We start from the raw sequence: 16,717 nt of genomic DNA, 5'->3' as shown, positions 1-16,717 counted from the left end.
AAATAATCGAAGTATTGTCACTTTTTTTCAGTGTCCATGTGCCAACTTGCCATCGCTTGGTATTTCTCGCACATCCGCAACTTCAATCTGAACATCGACAGTATCTCAGTCTACTGTGCGAATTGCAACTACTTATCTACTCATTGTATTATCACGCTTCGCTGCCGCCGGCGACACTAAGCTGCCAATGGAAAGAGATGGCTCTAGCTGATGGAAAGAGACGGCACGTTGTGGGTTAAAATAAAAAATAGAATAAAAAAAAATCACAGAAGTGACCACATTAGAGGCGCTTTTGCAAGCAATTGCTGCTGGAAAATGGGGAAAATCACTGAAAACAAACTGCTAGTAAAACGGAATCATAAATGAAGAAGGGTGTGCATAAAGGCAGCCAAGAAAGAGACGGGAAGGGGGGAAAAGGAGAGGGAGATTAGCCGCTCTGGTGGCCAGCAGCTGCTCAGGATTTGTCGCAGAGAAAACCCCATAAAGATATTATAAAGTAGCATTCGCAGGTGATTCTACCTTCTTCTACCTACACACGAAAAAATCAAATGGTAGTTATATGTATAAAGAAACTTGATATTCCATTCCAGTACTAATTCAATACTGATTTAATGAAGATTTGAATACTGATTTAAAAGTGCAATCTAAAAAGTATTCATACCTTTTCATTTTAAAGCATTCATTTCTGTTTTTTTGTGTACTTTTCTATGATTTATAAAGCTTATGGCGGGATTATTCCAAACATGACCAACTGTCATTCAATCGACCTGCACGTGGCTTTTAAGAACATATATAAATCCATTGAATTTGCCAAAAAGCGGGCTAGAAAATCGTCTTTCAGTTAAAGCCATGTCAAAATGATAAGAGTAGTATTAAAGATTTTAACCGAAAAGCAACAGAAATTTGTGAAACCTTTTAGCCTGATTGCAGACACTATGTTTGCACTAAAGTTTTCACAATATTGACATTTTTTCGATATTTGCAGAGTGGCAATTAATTTTCCATGCAGTTTGCATGCGACCACGCCTCCCCGCCGCCCCCAAAAGTGTACAAAATAAACACACTGAGCGAATAGGCGGCCCACGGTGCAGTTCATTCAACTGGTAAACGCTGGACGAGGAACGCAGGACGCAGGACGAAGGACGCATAAACCAAATGAGTGGAGCCCTCAGCTGTTAACAGTTAACAGAGGACAGCGGACAGGGGACTGGGGACAGTGGGCAGTGGCGTGTTATTGTGTCAAAGATGGGGGGTCAAAAGGGTACGAGGACATTCGCCAATTATTTTGAAACAAATTGTCAATAAATGGAACCGAACTTTTAGATTGCTTTCTCATCTCTTTGGTTTTCACTCCAGCTTCTTTTGCTGCGTTGCCACTCACCAACATTTTGCCATAGTTTGAGCGCCTTCGGGGCGCCATCTCATTTACATAGACAAAAGCCCAGGGATTCGGGCCTTTAACCCATTTCCATTTCTGGTTTATCACTTTCAATTCCACCACAAGCCATGCTCAGCATCTCCTTGAACTTGAATGCACCAACTCATTGGAGAATCTCGTGTCTTTGCGTCGTTAATATTAAATGAACATCTGTTTAGTTTAAAGCCAACTGCAGCATTTAAAGTATTGAGTAAATTCCAAAAACATGGGTTAAGACGGACCAGCTTTATTCCAGCCGCGTCATCATCGTCAAATTATTTTGCCGCATTCCATTCTATTTTTTGATGATTAACCTTTATTGCCGCCCAGCCAAATTAATTCGATTTACGCTTTATGGTCTTGGTTCATTTGCAAACTTTCAACATGACTTTGCTGCAGCGACAGTCTTTGCGGAGTAAAAACTTAAAGACTGCCTTTTTATCTGGGGAATTGTCTGCATTTCATGCGTTGTATTATAACTTTTGCTACACTGCAACAAAAATGTAGCATCTATTGAACAAGAGATCAGATATCTTGCAAGCCAAGATATTACACAATAAAATGTAATAAATTTATTGAAAAATGTACAAAATGACAGATTGATTAGGAATGATTTTCTCCCCCCTTTTTTTTCAGAGTGTAGCCAGGCTTGGGCGAAGTTCTGGCCCACCTTCTGGTGTCTGTTCCTCGGCCATATGTCAATTTAGCTAATATTGTCGACGTTTATGATGAATTTATGTGCACTGCGCTTTTGTCTCACAATCGAAAGAGACGGCCTGTTGGCGTGCGACAGAGATGGGGCTAGAGGGACAGGGGGGCGAGGGGGCGAGACAGGACAGCCGAGGGCGAACAAAGCCATTAAAAAGCCAGCACAACAATATTACAACCTTAAATGTTTATAAGGAGCCGCCAACAACAATGGACGACAGTGAAACTCAATTTGTACTTAAGCCAGTTCAGACAAGTTGTAAAAATCCAATGTCAGGGGTAGATGGTGCATAAAACACATAACCAACAACCAACAAGCAACAAGCAACAACTAGCAACTTTTTGACAGCACATTGGCACTTGAACTCCTCCGGCGAAATGGAAAACGCCGCCCATTTGCATATATGAAAATATATATACATATATATACATATTGTTACGGTGAAGAAGTAGCAAATCGAATGGAAATGAGCATAAATGTAATTAATATAATTGTTATAAAGTGTACATGCCACTCAAAATGTGCCAGCTTAAGCCCTTAACTTGTCAAATAGTCTGTTAACTTGGCTTAGTCCAATAAAATTTAATTTATTTTACACATGTTCCCCTGGCGAACAGAAGGCAATCTGAGATTTGAGTTCCCATTCCCGATCGCTCGACACTATCCCACGTCCATTGTCGGTTGGCCCATCAATGTCATCATCATCATCATCACCAGCGTCATCATTATCATCATCATCATCATCATCATCATTTCTATGTTCATCATCGGCGGCAGTCAAACGGATTCCATTTCTCTGGGGGAATCTTCGCAGCAAATATTTGCCGAGGTAAATGGCTGTAATTTAATCTTCAAATTTGTTTCAATGAAATTTTTCAACTCTTGTCTGTTGTTTTCTTGCCCTTTTTTCCACTTTTGTTTTGATTTTCCCCTTCAGTGTTGGCAACTAACTTTATTTATATAGTCTTTTGTATTTATTTAGTGCTCTTGCGATTCGATTTTCGGTTTTGCTTGCGTACAACAGGGCGGATGCGTGATGCACTTGCATCGACACGACCAGTGACACTTTTTCCATTCCATTTGCTTGCTGAACGGTGGGCTGTCGCTAAAAGGGACTACCTCAATGTAAAAGGTGTTGGGCAGACGGGCAAGGAGGCCATTTGTCATCCAGCTTGTCGTTTTGCTCAATCTTTTCGTTTGCTTCGCTTATTTTAGTTTGAAGTAAATCGTATGTTTTTCATCTTTTTATCTAGACAAAAATATTCATATATATATATATATATATGTTTTAGAAAATAGCTAAAAACTTTTGTTTTATTATTAGCATCCTGTTTCTATTCCAAAGTTGTTCCTTGTTTTTGTTTGGACTTTTTCAAAAATATGTAGCATACCTTTTAGGGCATCTCAGTTCTCATTGTTTCCTGTCCAGTTTTCCCGCTGTTTGGTTAAGTTCGCCACGGTTTCCAGGGAAAAGGACGAGGTGGCCGGGGAAAAGCGGGCGGGCCGAAGGCCACTGGGGTCCCGTAAATGTCGCAGTCGATTTGTTTGCGGCCACCCATCCGCCCACTCCAAGGTCGTGTATGCTGGTTCTGGCATTCGGAGTAAAATACGCGTAAAATGATCGGAAAATCTACTGCCAACAACAAACACTCACTTGTGTGTGATATGTGAGTACATGTGGGTGTGTGTAAGAGTGTGTGTGAGAGTGTGTTTATTTCATAACCCACAAAAGAGCAACAACAACTCCAATAGCGGCACACACACACACACACGCAAAACGCTTTTATTTGGCACCCACAAAAAGAAACAAAGTGTCAAATTTCATTTTATTTTTACGCCTCTGCCCCTCTGCCCCTCTCGCTCCCACCAGCGGGCGACAGCGTCGTGCCCTCCCCCTCGCACACATGGCATACGTCAGATTTGGCCCGCCATTTGTTTGTCTGCATATTTGGCGTCTGATTCGCACTACTCTAGCGTTTGATACCTTGGAAAAAACGAACCTTATCCTTGCAAAATATCTAAATACTTTGTAAATGTTTATATTTTATAGTATTGTCATAGCTTTACAATAACTTTACCTTAGCAATGTTAGTTTAATATGCAATTATTGTTCAATGTTTGCTATGCATTTCTTATATTTCTAGGCTACTCTGCCAATCGATTTAGATTTCCAAGCATCCCGCATTTCCATTTCCATTTCTCATTTGAATTCAGATTTCGTTGCTTTGCCATTGGTGTCGTTGTGTGTTGTGCGTTTTGCTTTGCAATTTGTTTTATTTACAGGCATTAAATTGCTCTAAACGTTTCTGCACATTCGCCCACGCATCTCGTAATTAATTTCATGCGTGTATGCGTATGCCCAGGAATATAGGCCCGATTTTCGGAGCTGCCGGAGGATCCTCCATCGTTGCTACCATCGTTGGTAACCCACTTCTGCTGGCTGGTCCGCACTTTATCATCATTAATTCAACAGTTAAAAGAAGGCGTTGAAATTGCATTTCACTCGACACTCCACCCCGCAAAATTACGCCCCTTGCTACATTTCCATCTTATTTAATCATGCGCGCATACGGGTCGCCATATAATATCGCCAAATATATTATTTCGCACTCACAGTGGATTAAGTCCATTTCATAAATTACTGACTGCATAAAAAGGCATATATGCTATTTAAGAGCAATTTTACAAGTAAGTAAATCATTCTATTTATAATAAATAACTAAAACAAATGAGTAATGAGTATCAATGCTTTGGCAAACCTTGAGGTTTTGGAATATATAGAAAGATATACTTCTTCTTTTGATCGATCTCATTAACTATGTATACTTCTACGGTGAAACAAGCACTTCAATTAATCATTAATCATTATACCTCATATACATATTATCTATTATTTAAATTTGTGTCTTTGATACAGATGCTTGCCTTTGGTACGATCCACAAAGAAGTGTATTTTGAGGCACACCTCCTGATAGAAGGCGATCCAGCTCCACAGTGCCCCACATCCTGCCCCGCCGCCCTTCGCCCTCGTCCTTTTTGGACTCTCCTCATTAATGTGCGCCGTGTGCGCTGCAAATTAGGCACGCAAAGCGTTGCCATTAAAAGGAGCACAAAGGATCCGCGCAGGAGGCAGGCGCAAGGATGGCAACAAACAAAACAAGGTGGCAAAAAAATCACACAACAAAAAAATATATGTAGGTGTGTGGGTGTGAGGAAACATGGGGCGCTGAAAAACGAATCTGTCGCATAATTACAAAAAAATTTGTGTCAGACGCGGGGTAAAAGTGGCAAGTGAAAAGTGGAAAGGAAAAGCGGGACGCCGAGGCTTTTATGTGGAAATGTCTAGACTCTGGAGGACCCAGCTGATGGATGGGAGGCGGTACGCAGCATTGAGGAGCCAGGACGAAACATGCAGGACGCAGGACGCAGGACGAGCCATATGTCAAAGAAAAGCGGCTGCCAATCTTTTATCATTGTAATTGTTGTCGCCATCGATGGTGCAAAATCAATATTTATCATTGTTGTCACGACACACATACTTACTTACTGGCAAGCATATGTATGTACCGCAGAAAGGACTCTTCAGTTGGCAGCAGAAGTCCCCATAATAATGCAATTAATATTTTCCAAATAAACGAAAGCCATCCGAACATATTCATTCATAGAGCAGATAAGCATAATGACTAGAAGTTTCCAAGCTAATATATATAATAAATGGATTAATAAATATATACATAAATACATATGTTTAAGAGCTTATGACTGCATAGTCATAATAAATTCCTCGCACGTTAAATGAGTTATAATCTGGGCTTTTACTACAGTAGACACTGCCATAAAGCACTCGCCATCAAAAGTGGTGATTCCGTTCGATTGATTGTGGCTCTAAAACGAATCAGACTGAAATCCGTCCAAAATCTGCAACATTTAATGGCATGTAGAAGACGCTGATGGGTCAGCAGTGGTGCAAATAATAAAAACAACGAAAACAGCGCTGGTCGAAAGGCAATTTAGCCATTCGCTTTCTTTTTGCCCTCTTTTAAGCGTTTTTTTTGCTGATTTTTTTGCTTATTTTTTTGCGTCTGGGCCAAGAGGAGCATTGATTTAAATTGGCCATTTCATTGCTTCATTATTTGGCCGGCGATTCGGCGAGATACTCAAGTTGATTGTTTGTTTGCTATGACTGGGCGCTCTTTTATTTATTTCTGTATATTTAGTAGTATATTTATCTGGTCGGGATTTAAGAAAGATTTGTGGAATTTCCAGAGTCGCCATTGACAGGTTAACTTTCGAGCAATGGCATGGTACCCATTTTAACCTGATTACTTGCCAAATTGGGTATAACTTTCGAGCCTAGCCACGCGCCTTTTCTGCTCGCTAAATTATGCAAATCGAGCAACATAAACGAAGTCGGGGCCACAACATACGATCGGCGGGTCAAAGGCTGCCCATTTTCATGCTTTCATTCTTTTCTTCGCTTCTCTCTGTGGTACCCACTCGTCTCAAGACTGTCTGCAAATGTGGATTTACTTAATCAAGTATTTATGTTGGCCTACAAAAGTTAAAATTATGTGGTGCCCATGGAGTGGCCTTCGCCTATTCGCGTCCCTTTTCGCCACAAGACAAATAAAAATGGCAGCCAGCACACTGGCTCTGCATTCGCCAGATATCCTGTATTAATTACCATTTACTATTAACGCTTTAGTTAGTTTTAAAAACTTGCTTAAAACACCCATTTCACTTTACTTTTCAACGCTTCTCTAAAATATTGCGTATACGCAACGTGGGATTCGTATAGTTGCGCTGAATTCAGTTGGAATCCAAGTATATGATATAAATAAATATACATTAATTATTTAAACACCTTAGCCATGTATTCAGATGAAATCCAAGAGCTGAGTATCAAATAACCAGCAACATGAGCAAAATATGTACATGCCGCGTCTGCCGATGAAAACTCTCAAGGTCGACAACGAAATGGAAAACTTTTTTAATACCCATGGCCGTCGTCGTGGCTGCAGTGAAAAGAGCGAATCGAAGTGGTCCAAATGTGTTAGGATTCGAATTAGTATTAGAACATCCCACATCCTACAGCCAACAGCCATTCCAGTGAAGAGATTATTCCAAGAACCATTTGGCCAACAGTTTCTGTTTGACTTTACAATTAGTCGGTCTGCATGGGCGACCTTTGCGAAGTCCATTGTTTCTGCACGGCTTTCGAAGTGTTCAGTGGGTCGAAAAGATGCAATAACAGATGGCCTTCGCAGGGCCAGCAAAGTGCGTGGCAAAACCTTAAGGTAATATCCGCCAAATGGCAACGAGTTCTATAAAAAACATCATTTTCAGCATTTACATTTTTATTCAGAAGAGCTTGTTACCTTTAGAAAAAGATTTTCCAGCTTTAGATTCCCGAAATGCCAATACAGATATGGAGCGCAGCTTACGGCTAGCAATCCCTTCTATTGTTCTATTGAATAATTGAAGCTTTTCAATCTTATTTAATTAAGCAGTGGCCTGGCACAAGGATGCGTAGATGGATGGATGGACAGGTTTGCTTAGATTTCGGATCCCTTGGCCTTGCTGCCCACACACTTCATGGCCATTATGGCGATTGGGAATTTTGTGGGGGGAAACGGAGACCTGTTGTGTGGAATTGTTGCCGGTCGAGAGTTGTGATAAGGAGGCCGCACAAAGTGAATTGAATTTGGATTAAAGCGAACGGCATGTGCGTGTTTCGGTTGGGTTTTCGATAAGCACTCGATGGTCATTGAAGTTTCATTTATCATCTCACTTGGAGAGCCCATATATGAAGACGGCTCCTCCTGGCCGGCCGGTGCAGGGACATGGCAATTAAAAAATAATACACGCCCAGCATATTGGGTGGCCCTTTGTTGGCCCTGTCACGTCAGCCAATTCACATCACATCGCCAGCAAGGCAGGGCCTCAATCATCGGCCAATTGCAGATTCACTTTCGAGCGCCGGGCTCTTCAAACACTCGAGTTTCGGTACACTGGGCCAAGTTGATTCGCAACCTTTTAAATTATTTCCTATCCGATTATTTTCTATAGTTTCACAAACCATTAAAGCATATTTAATCTTATTTAAGTATTAAAACTGACTTAAAAAGACAAGCTTTTAAATATGATGTTCATGGTAAATCGGCTCGATGGACCAAATATGGATTACGGGCTTATCCTTGTTACTTTTTGCAAATAAGTGAATCTATTTACTTGCTATGCTGCAATATTTTGTATGTAGTACTTTCTGCCTTACTAGACTTATATTTTTTGGCTATAATTTGGCAGTTATAACTTGAGTGGCTTGAGCTACTGGGCCCACTGTGCGCTGTCAGTGCGAAACTTGCAAAAGGGCACGTTCGCTAGTGAAGCGGACAAGTGTGTCCGCCCCTCTCCCGCCCTGATTGATTTGCATAATTGGCAGACTCGGCGACAAAGTGGATTAGAGTCGTCCGCCCAGGCCCAGAAAACACACTTGAGATTTACAATTTGGCCTTTTCTAATGCCCCCCAAACAAAAAAAAAACACATTTGGGCAGACGAAATTAAAACGAAAATAATTAACCCTTCAGCGTAGAAAAACAGAATTGCCAAGCATGCTCGCAATGTGCGACAAAGAGAATGGGTTAAAACATGTACACTTATCTGCCATTTGCTTGTAATTAACTCAGTAGTTGTTTTTAATTTGACAAAAATTGAGCTTAATAAAAGATGCCTAAACATATCAATTGAACAAAAGTAGAGCCAGGCAGTTGGATAGATGCAAAAATGTAAAATTTAATTTTCGCCCATTTGTGCGCTATGTAAATCGTTCGACAAAGCCCATGGCTGCCAACTAATGAAGTGCATAATTTACAAACGATTACGAATCCCTTTGGTTGCCCCTGCCTCCCACTGCCACTCCCACTTCCATTTCCACTGCCACTCCCATTTGTCTGGGCGCATTAAGTGATCAGAATTTGTTGGCTGAAACAGACAGAAACACTCGCAGCAGCCAAAGTCGGCTCATATCTGTACTACTTAAGCCCAATAAAGATGTGCATATTTTTTAGGCAATTACCAAAAGTTGGCGTACGCCTTTGTACTGATGAAACGCATGGCAGGCGAAATTATGATGTCGTTAATACAATTTCTATGCTGGCACAAACGCGCAGTGATGCATCGATAAAAGGAACTAGATTAAGTTATATGTTATATACCAACTATATGATTGTTTGATTGGTCAAACCTTAAATCAAATGAATTAAACCACTGAGACTAGACTTTCCACCCTTTCATTTGTTGCAATGCTATGCTTAACCATCAACCTATTGTTACGCATGGCATTACTTTGAAACCAAAGGTATATGGATTCCCTCATAGGCAATAACCACTGTTGTCTCATCGCGGTCCTTTATGTTCCACTACACGCGTCCTAAATCAATTACGAAGAGCAGAACAACAGCAGATAAGAGCCACGTTGTCTATGATGTGCGTGTTGCTATTGCTGGGCGAAATTCCTATGGCTGTGGGGACACCTGTAGCACCGTCTGGCTGATGGCCTTCTCAGCAAAAGCAAGGGAGCTTTAGTCAAGTGACTCGACTATTGGATACCAATTACTCAGCTAATGGCACAGCGAGCGGGAATGAGCAAACATCAAATGGGGAGTTCGTTTGCAGCTCTTTTAGTTTCAGGATCACTACTATTTCACCTGTTACATAATGTGCAGTGAGTCTAGTATACCCTTTTACTCTGCGTGCACCAAGTATTATAACCACAAGCTGGCAGACTGTTGGTAAAAAATCTCGTGGAGCCACACAAAGTCTCAGCAGAAGTAAATTAAAAATATTCTTGCAAAACGGATCTTCGCAGTTAATCCTTTTAAAAAAGTTTGCCTAACTAATTGAGCACACAAATCAAATGGCGGCCAAAAACCGCAAGAATAACAAGAAGGCGGCCAAGAAAAATCGAGCAGCAGCCCCAAGAATAATAAAGGCTAATTAAAACCATAACAAAGAATAGGCGACAAGGGAAACCAAACTTTTGGCCAATATAAATGAACAGTTCAGATGGGTGAGAAGGTGGAAGGCCAAAGTTTTTGCCAAGTAAATTCAAACTCACCGCCAAACATATCAAAAGCTTACAGAAAACGCATAGCTTTAAGCACTGAGTTCTATAAGCTTAAATTTCACTATATTTACAACGTATATTTGAATTCAATCTTATATTATGATAAGTAGTTATGCCAGATATCACCCAAATGAAAGACATAATAATTTGTTGTTTTTAACATTTACTTGCAGACACATACATACTTTTCTCATCTTTTAACTTACATACGCTGCGTAATATTCAATGGATTTCTGCTAACTTGATTCACTTAGAGGAGAACTTTTCTAGTAAATACTGCAATAGCACTAAACAAAAATTCACTAACTTAAAAACGATTGATGGAAATATATGATGCAAAAGTTTGTTTGGTAAGAATAGGTTTTAGAAAAAAATTTATCATTTTTATAATAGGATAAACACAGATATTTTGTAGTTGTCTTAAACATAGTGGATCGAGACCCAATGTGGCATACCGAAATTTTCTCTGTGGCGGGCTTTTCATTTTTCCTTTGCCGCGTTCAATTACATTTAAAAAAAAAACGCGGTTTTTGTGTTTCTTGTTTCTGTCGTAGTGTATAAATTACAATTAATGATTTTTTTTCGGTTTGTTTTGGTTTCAGTTTGGGGAATAGCATACATATAAATATATTTCGGACAGTTGCTCCGGCCAGCTTACGCCTCCTTCTTGTGCTTGAACTTGTTCTTGAGTAGGCCGGGCAGCAAGGATGCACAGGCGCAGGCCATCAGGATGCCCATCGAGGTCCAGGAGAAGGCCTCGCTCGAGCTGGTCATCTTCTGGAGCGTCTTGCCCGCCTGAATGGCAATAACCGAGGGCGGTGCCACGCCGCAGAAGGTGCCCAATGCGAAGATGTGCAGCGGCACACCGATGACGGGCGATGCCAAATTGATGAACCAATTGGGCAGGATCGGTGTCATGCGCAGGAATAGCATATAGTTGAACAAACTGTCGCGGTACTCCTCGACGTGCTTCGACCACTCGCTGGTCTTCTTTGGCCAGAAGTGACGGATGAGGCGGCGTCCAACCAGATTGGAAAGTGTGTAGCATAGCGTGGCGCCCAGCGCCGAACAGAAACAGATCAGGAACAGGGCGATGGGGAACTTGTACAGGAATCCCAGCAGAATCGACAGAAACAGCGATCCGGGAATGGCGAATGTTTGCAGGCTATAAATGGATTTCAATTGGGTCAAGGTAACCAGTTGTAGGCGGTTTCATCTGAATGTTTTAGCTGCACTTTGCAATGCAGTGGCAACTTAATTCGACGTATTGCTTTATAAATCTGCATATAACAAAAATAGCTAAACTACTACAAAAGTTTTAAGTGATTGAGAGTACTCAGAGTTTTTCTTTTTCTGGTAAAAAACATGTCATGTCACATTTGCTAGCCAAATGCCGTGTTTCGTGGAAGCACTGTGCCTGGGATTTAAGCCAGATCGTACGACTAGTTGGACGCGTGCTCGACTGCCTGTGGGCGGGTATTTATAGACGCACAGAGTTGACAATGACACCCCCATCGTCCGAGAATCCCGCGCACCCGGTTCATCTGGCATCGGACCACGTATTCACCAAATGCCCGATAACAAATGCACGGGCCAATAAAAAATGCTCACACACACACTGGCGCGCAAGGCCATGAAGTTACGTATGTGCTTTAGCTTTAGCTTTTGCTTTTAAATTTGCTCATTGCCTCTTTTTCATTTGTTTATTCCCCTGCCTTGACTGGGGGCTGAAAACGCACTTGAATGGGCAAGAAGAGGAGCAATAAACAAAATACACGAATCAAAACACTGACGACAACAAAATAATGTCCAGCTCAGCTGATTTCTGCGACGAAAACAGCAACAAACACAGAGAATGCGTCATAAACAAACGAGCAAAGTCGATTTTTAGGCAGCACATGCTGCGTGCACTGGGGTGGACCCTATTCCATTGATAAAACCAATCGTTTTCAAATATTATCAAATTATCAAATATTATATAAAACAGTTCACATAGCGTATACGTTATTTCATTACTCATACGCACAGTGAGCCACCAGTTTTGATAATTGTGGATTTAATTTCTTTGTAGCTTCGCATGCCAGTAACAATATGAACAGGGTCCACCCTAGAGAGTGCAAGTAGTAAGTGAGAGCGGGAAGGCAACCTCAGCCGTAGCTCTGCTTCCTACAGCTATCTCGCTCGCACTTCGCCGTGCTGCCCACGTAATTAATATGCACACTATGCGCTTCAAACGGTGATCGTGAATTAATTAAGGAAATTGTGGAAATACACACAATCACACACGACTGACCGTGAATAGTTTGTGGTGCGGGGTCTTCATTTTGGGTAATCGGGTCAAGGTCACCGACGGGCAATAGAACTCTTTCACTATCTAATCAGTCAGTCGGTGTGACCGACTTTTGATGCCGCTATAAGGGCTATGGCTTGTTGAGATTTCGTAAAAGGATACAATACATAGGCGACCACCACGCCGAACATTACTTCAAAGTAGTACATGTCCTTGTAGCGATCAAGGACCTTGGCCAGCATCTTAGCATCTTGGATATCACGCGGAATTTTCAAGTGTTGTTTCTCCGACCTGCGAAAAGAACCGAGACGAGGTGTAAACACAGTATTTGTATATACATATATAAATATATATATATATACCATATCGGTGGCGTGACTCAATGCGTGTGTGTGTGTGTATGTGCGAGTAAAACCTCTCGCCAGATAGCTCTGTAACTTCAGATATTTTCCAGTCAAATCTGGCTATTCACTGGAGTTTAATGTAAATGTTTCTAAATTTACATCAGCTTAGTTACCAGGGGACTTACTATTTGTTTAAATAACCTGCTTTAACAGCTTTTTGTACAAAATTCCTATCTTTACTGCCCCAAAAAATGCCTCTTGAATGGAAGCAAACTTACGATACAGAGATAAGTGTTTTTATAATGTCGTAAAAGGCATCACAATTTTGTTGCTACTTCAATTACTTTATAATCACTGTATGCCAATGCGGTAAAAAAGGAACAAGCACAAAAAAACAACAAAATAGATAAGTAAATTTTCACAACTTTATCAATACGAGTAATGAGTCTGGCAAGCGACTTAAAAAAAGATTAGAGTGATCCGCACTTTTAGTTTTGAACACCTTACGTTCGCTGAACAAATTTGACAGAAAAAAACAAAGAGATTATTCGCTGACTTGCTGATTCCATGCAAATCAAATTCCATTGAATTCAGATTGTTAGTAATATATGTACGTATGTATGTACACAAACGTCTTGAACTTTAAACAAAATGAGTGCTTTTAATTTTAGTCCCTCACAGAACCAGATTTTCAATCAACAATCAGCTTTAGGTAAACTTTAAAGATAACACTAAACGTGTGCAGAAAAGTTTGCTTATGCAAAGCGTGACATTTGCGTAGGGACCCAAAAACTTCAATATTTATGATATTTAAAAGTACAAGATACTTTTAGAAGCGCAATGGAACTACCTAGCATTGGATAAATGACTACCTGGCATATCTAATCATAGTTGGATGTGGTCTAGCTATTTTAAGCGGATCTTTGGCCGACATCTCTGCTCGCAAATCAAGCGAGACAAGCAGACACACATGCACACATAGACACACACACATGGAGGCCACTTAACACCTTACAGGTGCACGAATGCGATGGGGACACATCATTGCAGGCGCTTTAACCCCAGAAAGACCCACTTACGCGTTGAGCTCGGGGAATATGGCGTACACATAGCACATGGTGACCAAGCTGGCCACAAAAATGCCCGCTACGATGACCAGGGACTTCTTGGTGGCCTTCTTCTCGTCGGCGGACATGGCCTGCTTTTGCGGAGTGGCCTGTTGTTGCGGATTAAGATCTTGCTGCTCCTGTGGCGGCACCTGTGGCAATAACGACGTAGCCACCTGATCCGGGGAGTGTTCCTGCAGCGCCTTGGTCCTGCCATTGCGCATCGTAATCCCCTCGTCGGCGGACATGGCTAAAAAACGGAGAGACATGCAGATGTAGCGCATTTGAATGCAAATGGGGTGCACGTGAACCGAATGCACTGAGTAAGGGTTAATTGGCGTTTTTGGCCTTACGGGCTGCGCACTAGCTGCGGGTTAATCACCGTTCCTTCGCTCAGCTGATAAGCAAAAACAACAAAAACATCACACTCACCCAAACCAGTGCAGCAAGACATTGCGGCTTTGACACGATGTACGTAAGCCCGAATTGAAGAAAAAAATCAGAAGCCTTCTATAGCCGATTTTAATTCACTATTGACTCATTTAGCGTTTAAGCAATTTATCAATTGTTAATGTTATTTGTGTGTGTGTATTTGCGCGCCAGTCACAATTTGTTGTTGTTTTCCTCTCTATCCGCGTGCCTGTGCGTATGTGTGTGTCTGTGCGTGTGTCTACACACAATGAATTTAATCAATATAAAAAAAAAATAGGAAGTTGGCTAACAATGTGTTGACAACACTAATTGTCGTTGGCTACTGGGCTTTCAGAGTTTATTTTTTATTTTTGTTTCTGTTCTTTATCACTTTGGCCGACTTCTGCGCCGGACGCTCACGCTGCAAAATTAATTTAACTAAATTAAATTAATTTCATAAATTTCCGTCGCGACCAGTGTGACCGAAAGCTCAGTGTTGAATAAGGACAAGTTGAATTGTACACAGCTACCGTACATATACCAAAAAATCACTGTGAGCAGAAATCTAATCTGGTCACACTCGAATAGTTTGCGCTCCTTTTTCGTTTCTTTAAACTAAGTGTATTATATTATTTAATGTTATCTTTATTATAATAAATATTATGTCAAAATAAAAAAGCAAATTAATTCTTTGTGATCTATAAATGTCAACGTAATCGTGGCATCTTTTGATGCCAAAAGTCTATTTTTTATATTACCCCATCTAGAAAACGCAGTTAAAAATACATTTTTTTTATGGAAACATATTTACTAAAAATCTTATCAATATATTTAACATTCTATAATGAAACTACGCCTGCACTTCAGTAGGTAACAAATGCATACGCGTAACTTAAGTGATTAAGTTTAGTTGTTTTAATGTTTAAAAAAAAAAGGACATTGGTGTCTAGTCTGGAATCTGTCAGGAATCCGCCGTCGTCTTGTTTTTGAGCTGACGGTATAGTTGAACCATTTTGCTGCGCTCGGTTTCGAGCATGGACCTCGTGGCCAAGGGCAAATCCTTCCGCTTGCCCTTCATCTGGGCCTTGGTGGGTGCTTTGAAGGCGCTCTTGGATTGGGCAGCCAGCTTTAATCGACTGCTGTCCTCGTCCTCCTGGCCCCGATTTGACTGGATCTTGTTGGGATCCAGCATGGATTTGAGAAGGAGATTGGCTTTGCGGCCTGGACGCGGCACTGTTTCACTTTTCTCTGCCTTGCGTGGCAGGATTTTGAGGGAAGGCGGAGCATGGACGATCTCACCGAATGCCACAACATCCTGTTTGAATTCCGTTGGCCCGGCATTCTGCTTCTCCTCGGTATCAACCTCTTGCTGGGCCTCCTTGTAGGCCCTCTTGACCAGTTCGCGACTGGTTTTCGCATCCATGGGCTTGTGTACGACTTGAACCTTTTTGCGTCCCCTTTTGCCCGCCAGCCGTTGCTCCTTTTGCTTCTGCTTGAGGAGCTCGTCAATCTCGTTTTTGGGCCTCTTTTGGACCGTAATCTCCCCGGTTTTGGGGTTTCTTATCACGTTCACACCATACTTGGCCTCGTAGTGGGCTTCCCGTACGGATGCGTTGGTCATGCGATTCACTCGCTGCAGATAATCCTCGTCCGTTTCGTTGGCAAACTGTTTGATGTTCTTCACTTCCTTTGAGGAGGAACTACTGCCAGGTTTGGATCCTGGAGAGGATTTCGGCTTATCCTCCCGTCCGATTTCGCCCAATCTAAGCTTCTTGCCCGATTTGGTGGCGTTGGCCAGCTGCTGAAACTGGCGGAACTTGAAGGACACCTGCTGCTCATCCTTTTTCACGGGCGGATTGTTTGTTACTTTGGAAAGCCTGCAATGTGAAATGGTGCAGACATTAGTTTAGCTGGTGTTTCAGACTTCCCGCTGTGTACGTACTTTTTCTCCTTCTGTTCCAGCTGCTTGAGGGGATCCCGGACGCCGTGGTGCTTGCGCACGGGAATCTTTCGTTTCCGAGCCATTCTGTCTACGTTTTTTGTTTAATTTTTATAAAACAAACTCGTGCTATTGACCGCATGGGTAAATATACTAAACGAAATGCATGCTGGCAAATACCAAAACAAACCATAAATATACCAAATTACCTTTAGCTTGGACTCAAACCATTAGCGCCAAGAATTACAATTGAAATATTTAAATGGTTTTCTAATCCTATTTATTTTATAACATGTATTACACCGAGTACACTCTATTCCTTAAATAATAGTTAATACATTTTCAGATAAAACTTCGTTGTTAGAATGGGAAAA

The 16,717-nt window shown here is 41.4% G+C and overlaps 2 protein-coding genes across 2 annotated transcripts; both read right to left on the bottom strand.

Moving 5' to 3' along the window:
• Window positions 1-10,399: 10,399 nt before the first annotated feature.
• On the bottom strand, window positions 10,400-14,895 carry LOC122623125 (transmembrane protein 41 homolog). The gene is made up of 4 exons (XM_043802087.1): window positions 14,426-14,895; window positions 13,967-14,243; window positions 12,706-12,834; window positions 10,400-11,418 (listed from the first exon to the last, which is right to left on the bottom strand). Exons 1-4 carry the CDS (start codon window positions 14,445-14,447, stop codon window positions 10,908-10,910), a joined length of 939 nt encoding a protein of 312 aa, XP_043658022.1. The 5' UTR covers window positions 14,448-14,895; the 3' UTR covers window positions 10,400-10,907.
• A 370-nt stretch (window positions 14,896-15,265) lies between these two features.
• Window positions 15,266-16,480, bottom strand: LOC122624437 (coiled-coil domain-containing protein 137). Its single transcript, XM_043803971.1, has 2 exons — window positions 16,347-16,480; window positions 15,266-16,281 (listed from the first exon to the last, which is right to left on the bottom strand). Exons 1-2 carry the CDS (start codon window positions 16,427-16,429, stop codon window positions 15,366-15,368), a joined length of 999 nt encoding a protein of 332 aa, XP_043659906.1. The 5' UTR covers window positions 16,430-16,480; the 3' UTR covers window positions 15,266-15,365.
• Between the last annotated feature and the right edge of the window lie 237 nt (window positions 16,481-16,717).

This window comes from Drosophila teissieri, chromosome X, assembly GCF_016746235.2.
Source record: "Drosophila teissieri strain GT53w chromosome X, Prin_Dtei_1.1, whole genome shotgun sequence".
NCBI lineage: Eukaryota > Metazoa > Arthropoda > Insecta > Diptera > Drosophilidae > Drosophila > Drosophila teissieri.
The sequence above is the reverse complement of the archived record's forward strand: the minus strand, read 5'-3'. Positions and strand labels throughout refer to the sequence as shown.

What these genes read in the sequence shown, in the direction of transcription:
- LOC122623125 (XM_043802087.1), bottom strand. Translation starts at nt 14,447, where the DNA reads ATGTCTTGCTGCACTGGTTTGG. An exon ending in ATATTCCCCGAGCTCAACGC is followed by an intron (nt 12,835 to 13,966) that starts GTAAGTGGGTCT and finishes TTCTTTTCGCAG; the next exon opens with GTCGGAGAAACAACACTTGA. An exon ending in GTGGTGGTCGCCTATGTATT is followed by an intron (nt 11,419 to 12,705) that starts GTATCCTTTTAC and finishes ATCCATTTATAG; the next exon opens with CCTGCAAACATTCGCCATTC.
- LOC122624437 (XM_043803971.1), bottom strand. Translation starts at nt 16,429, where the DNA reads ATGGCTCGGAAACGAAAGATTCCCGTGCGCAAGCACCACGGCGTCCGG. An exon ending in CTGGAACAGAAGGAGAAAAA is followed by an intron (nt 16,282 to 16,346) that starts GTACGTACACAG and finishes TTCACATTGCAG; the next exon opens with GCTTTCCAAAGTAACAAACA.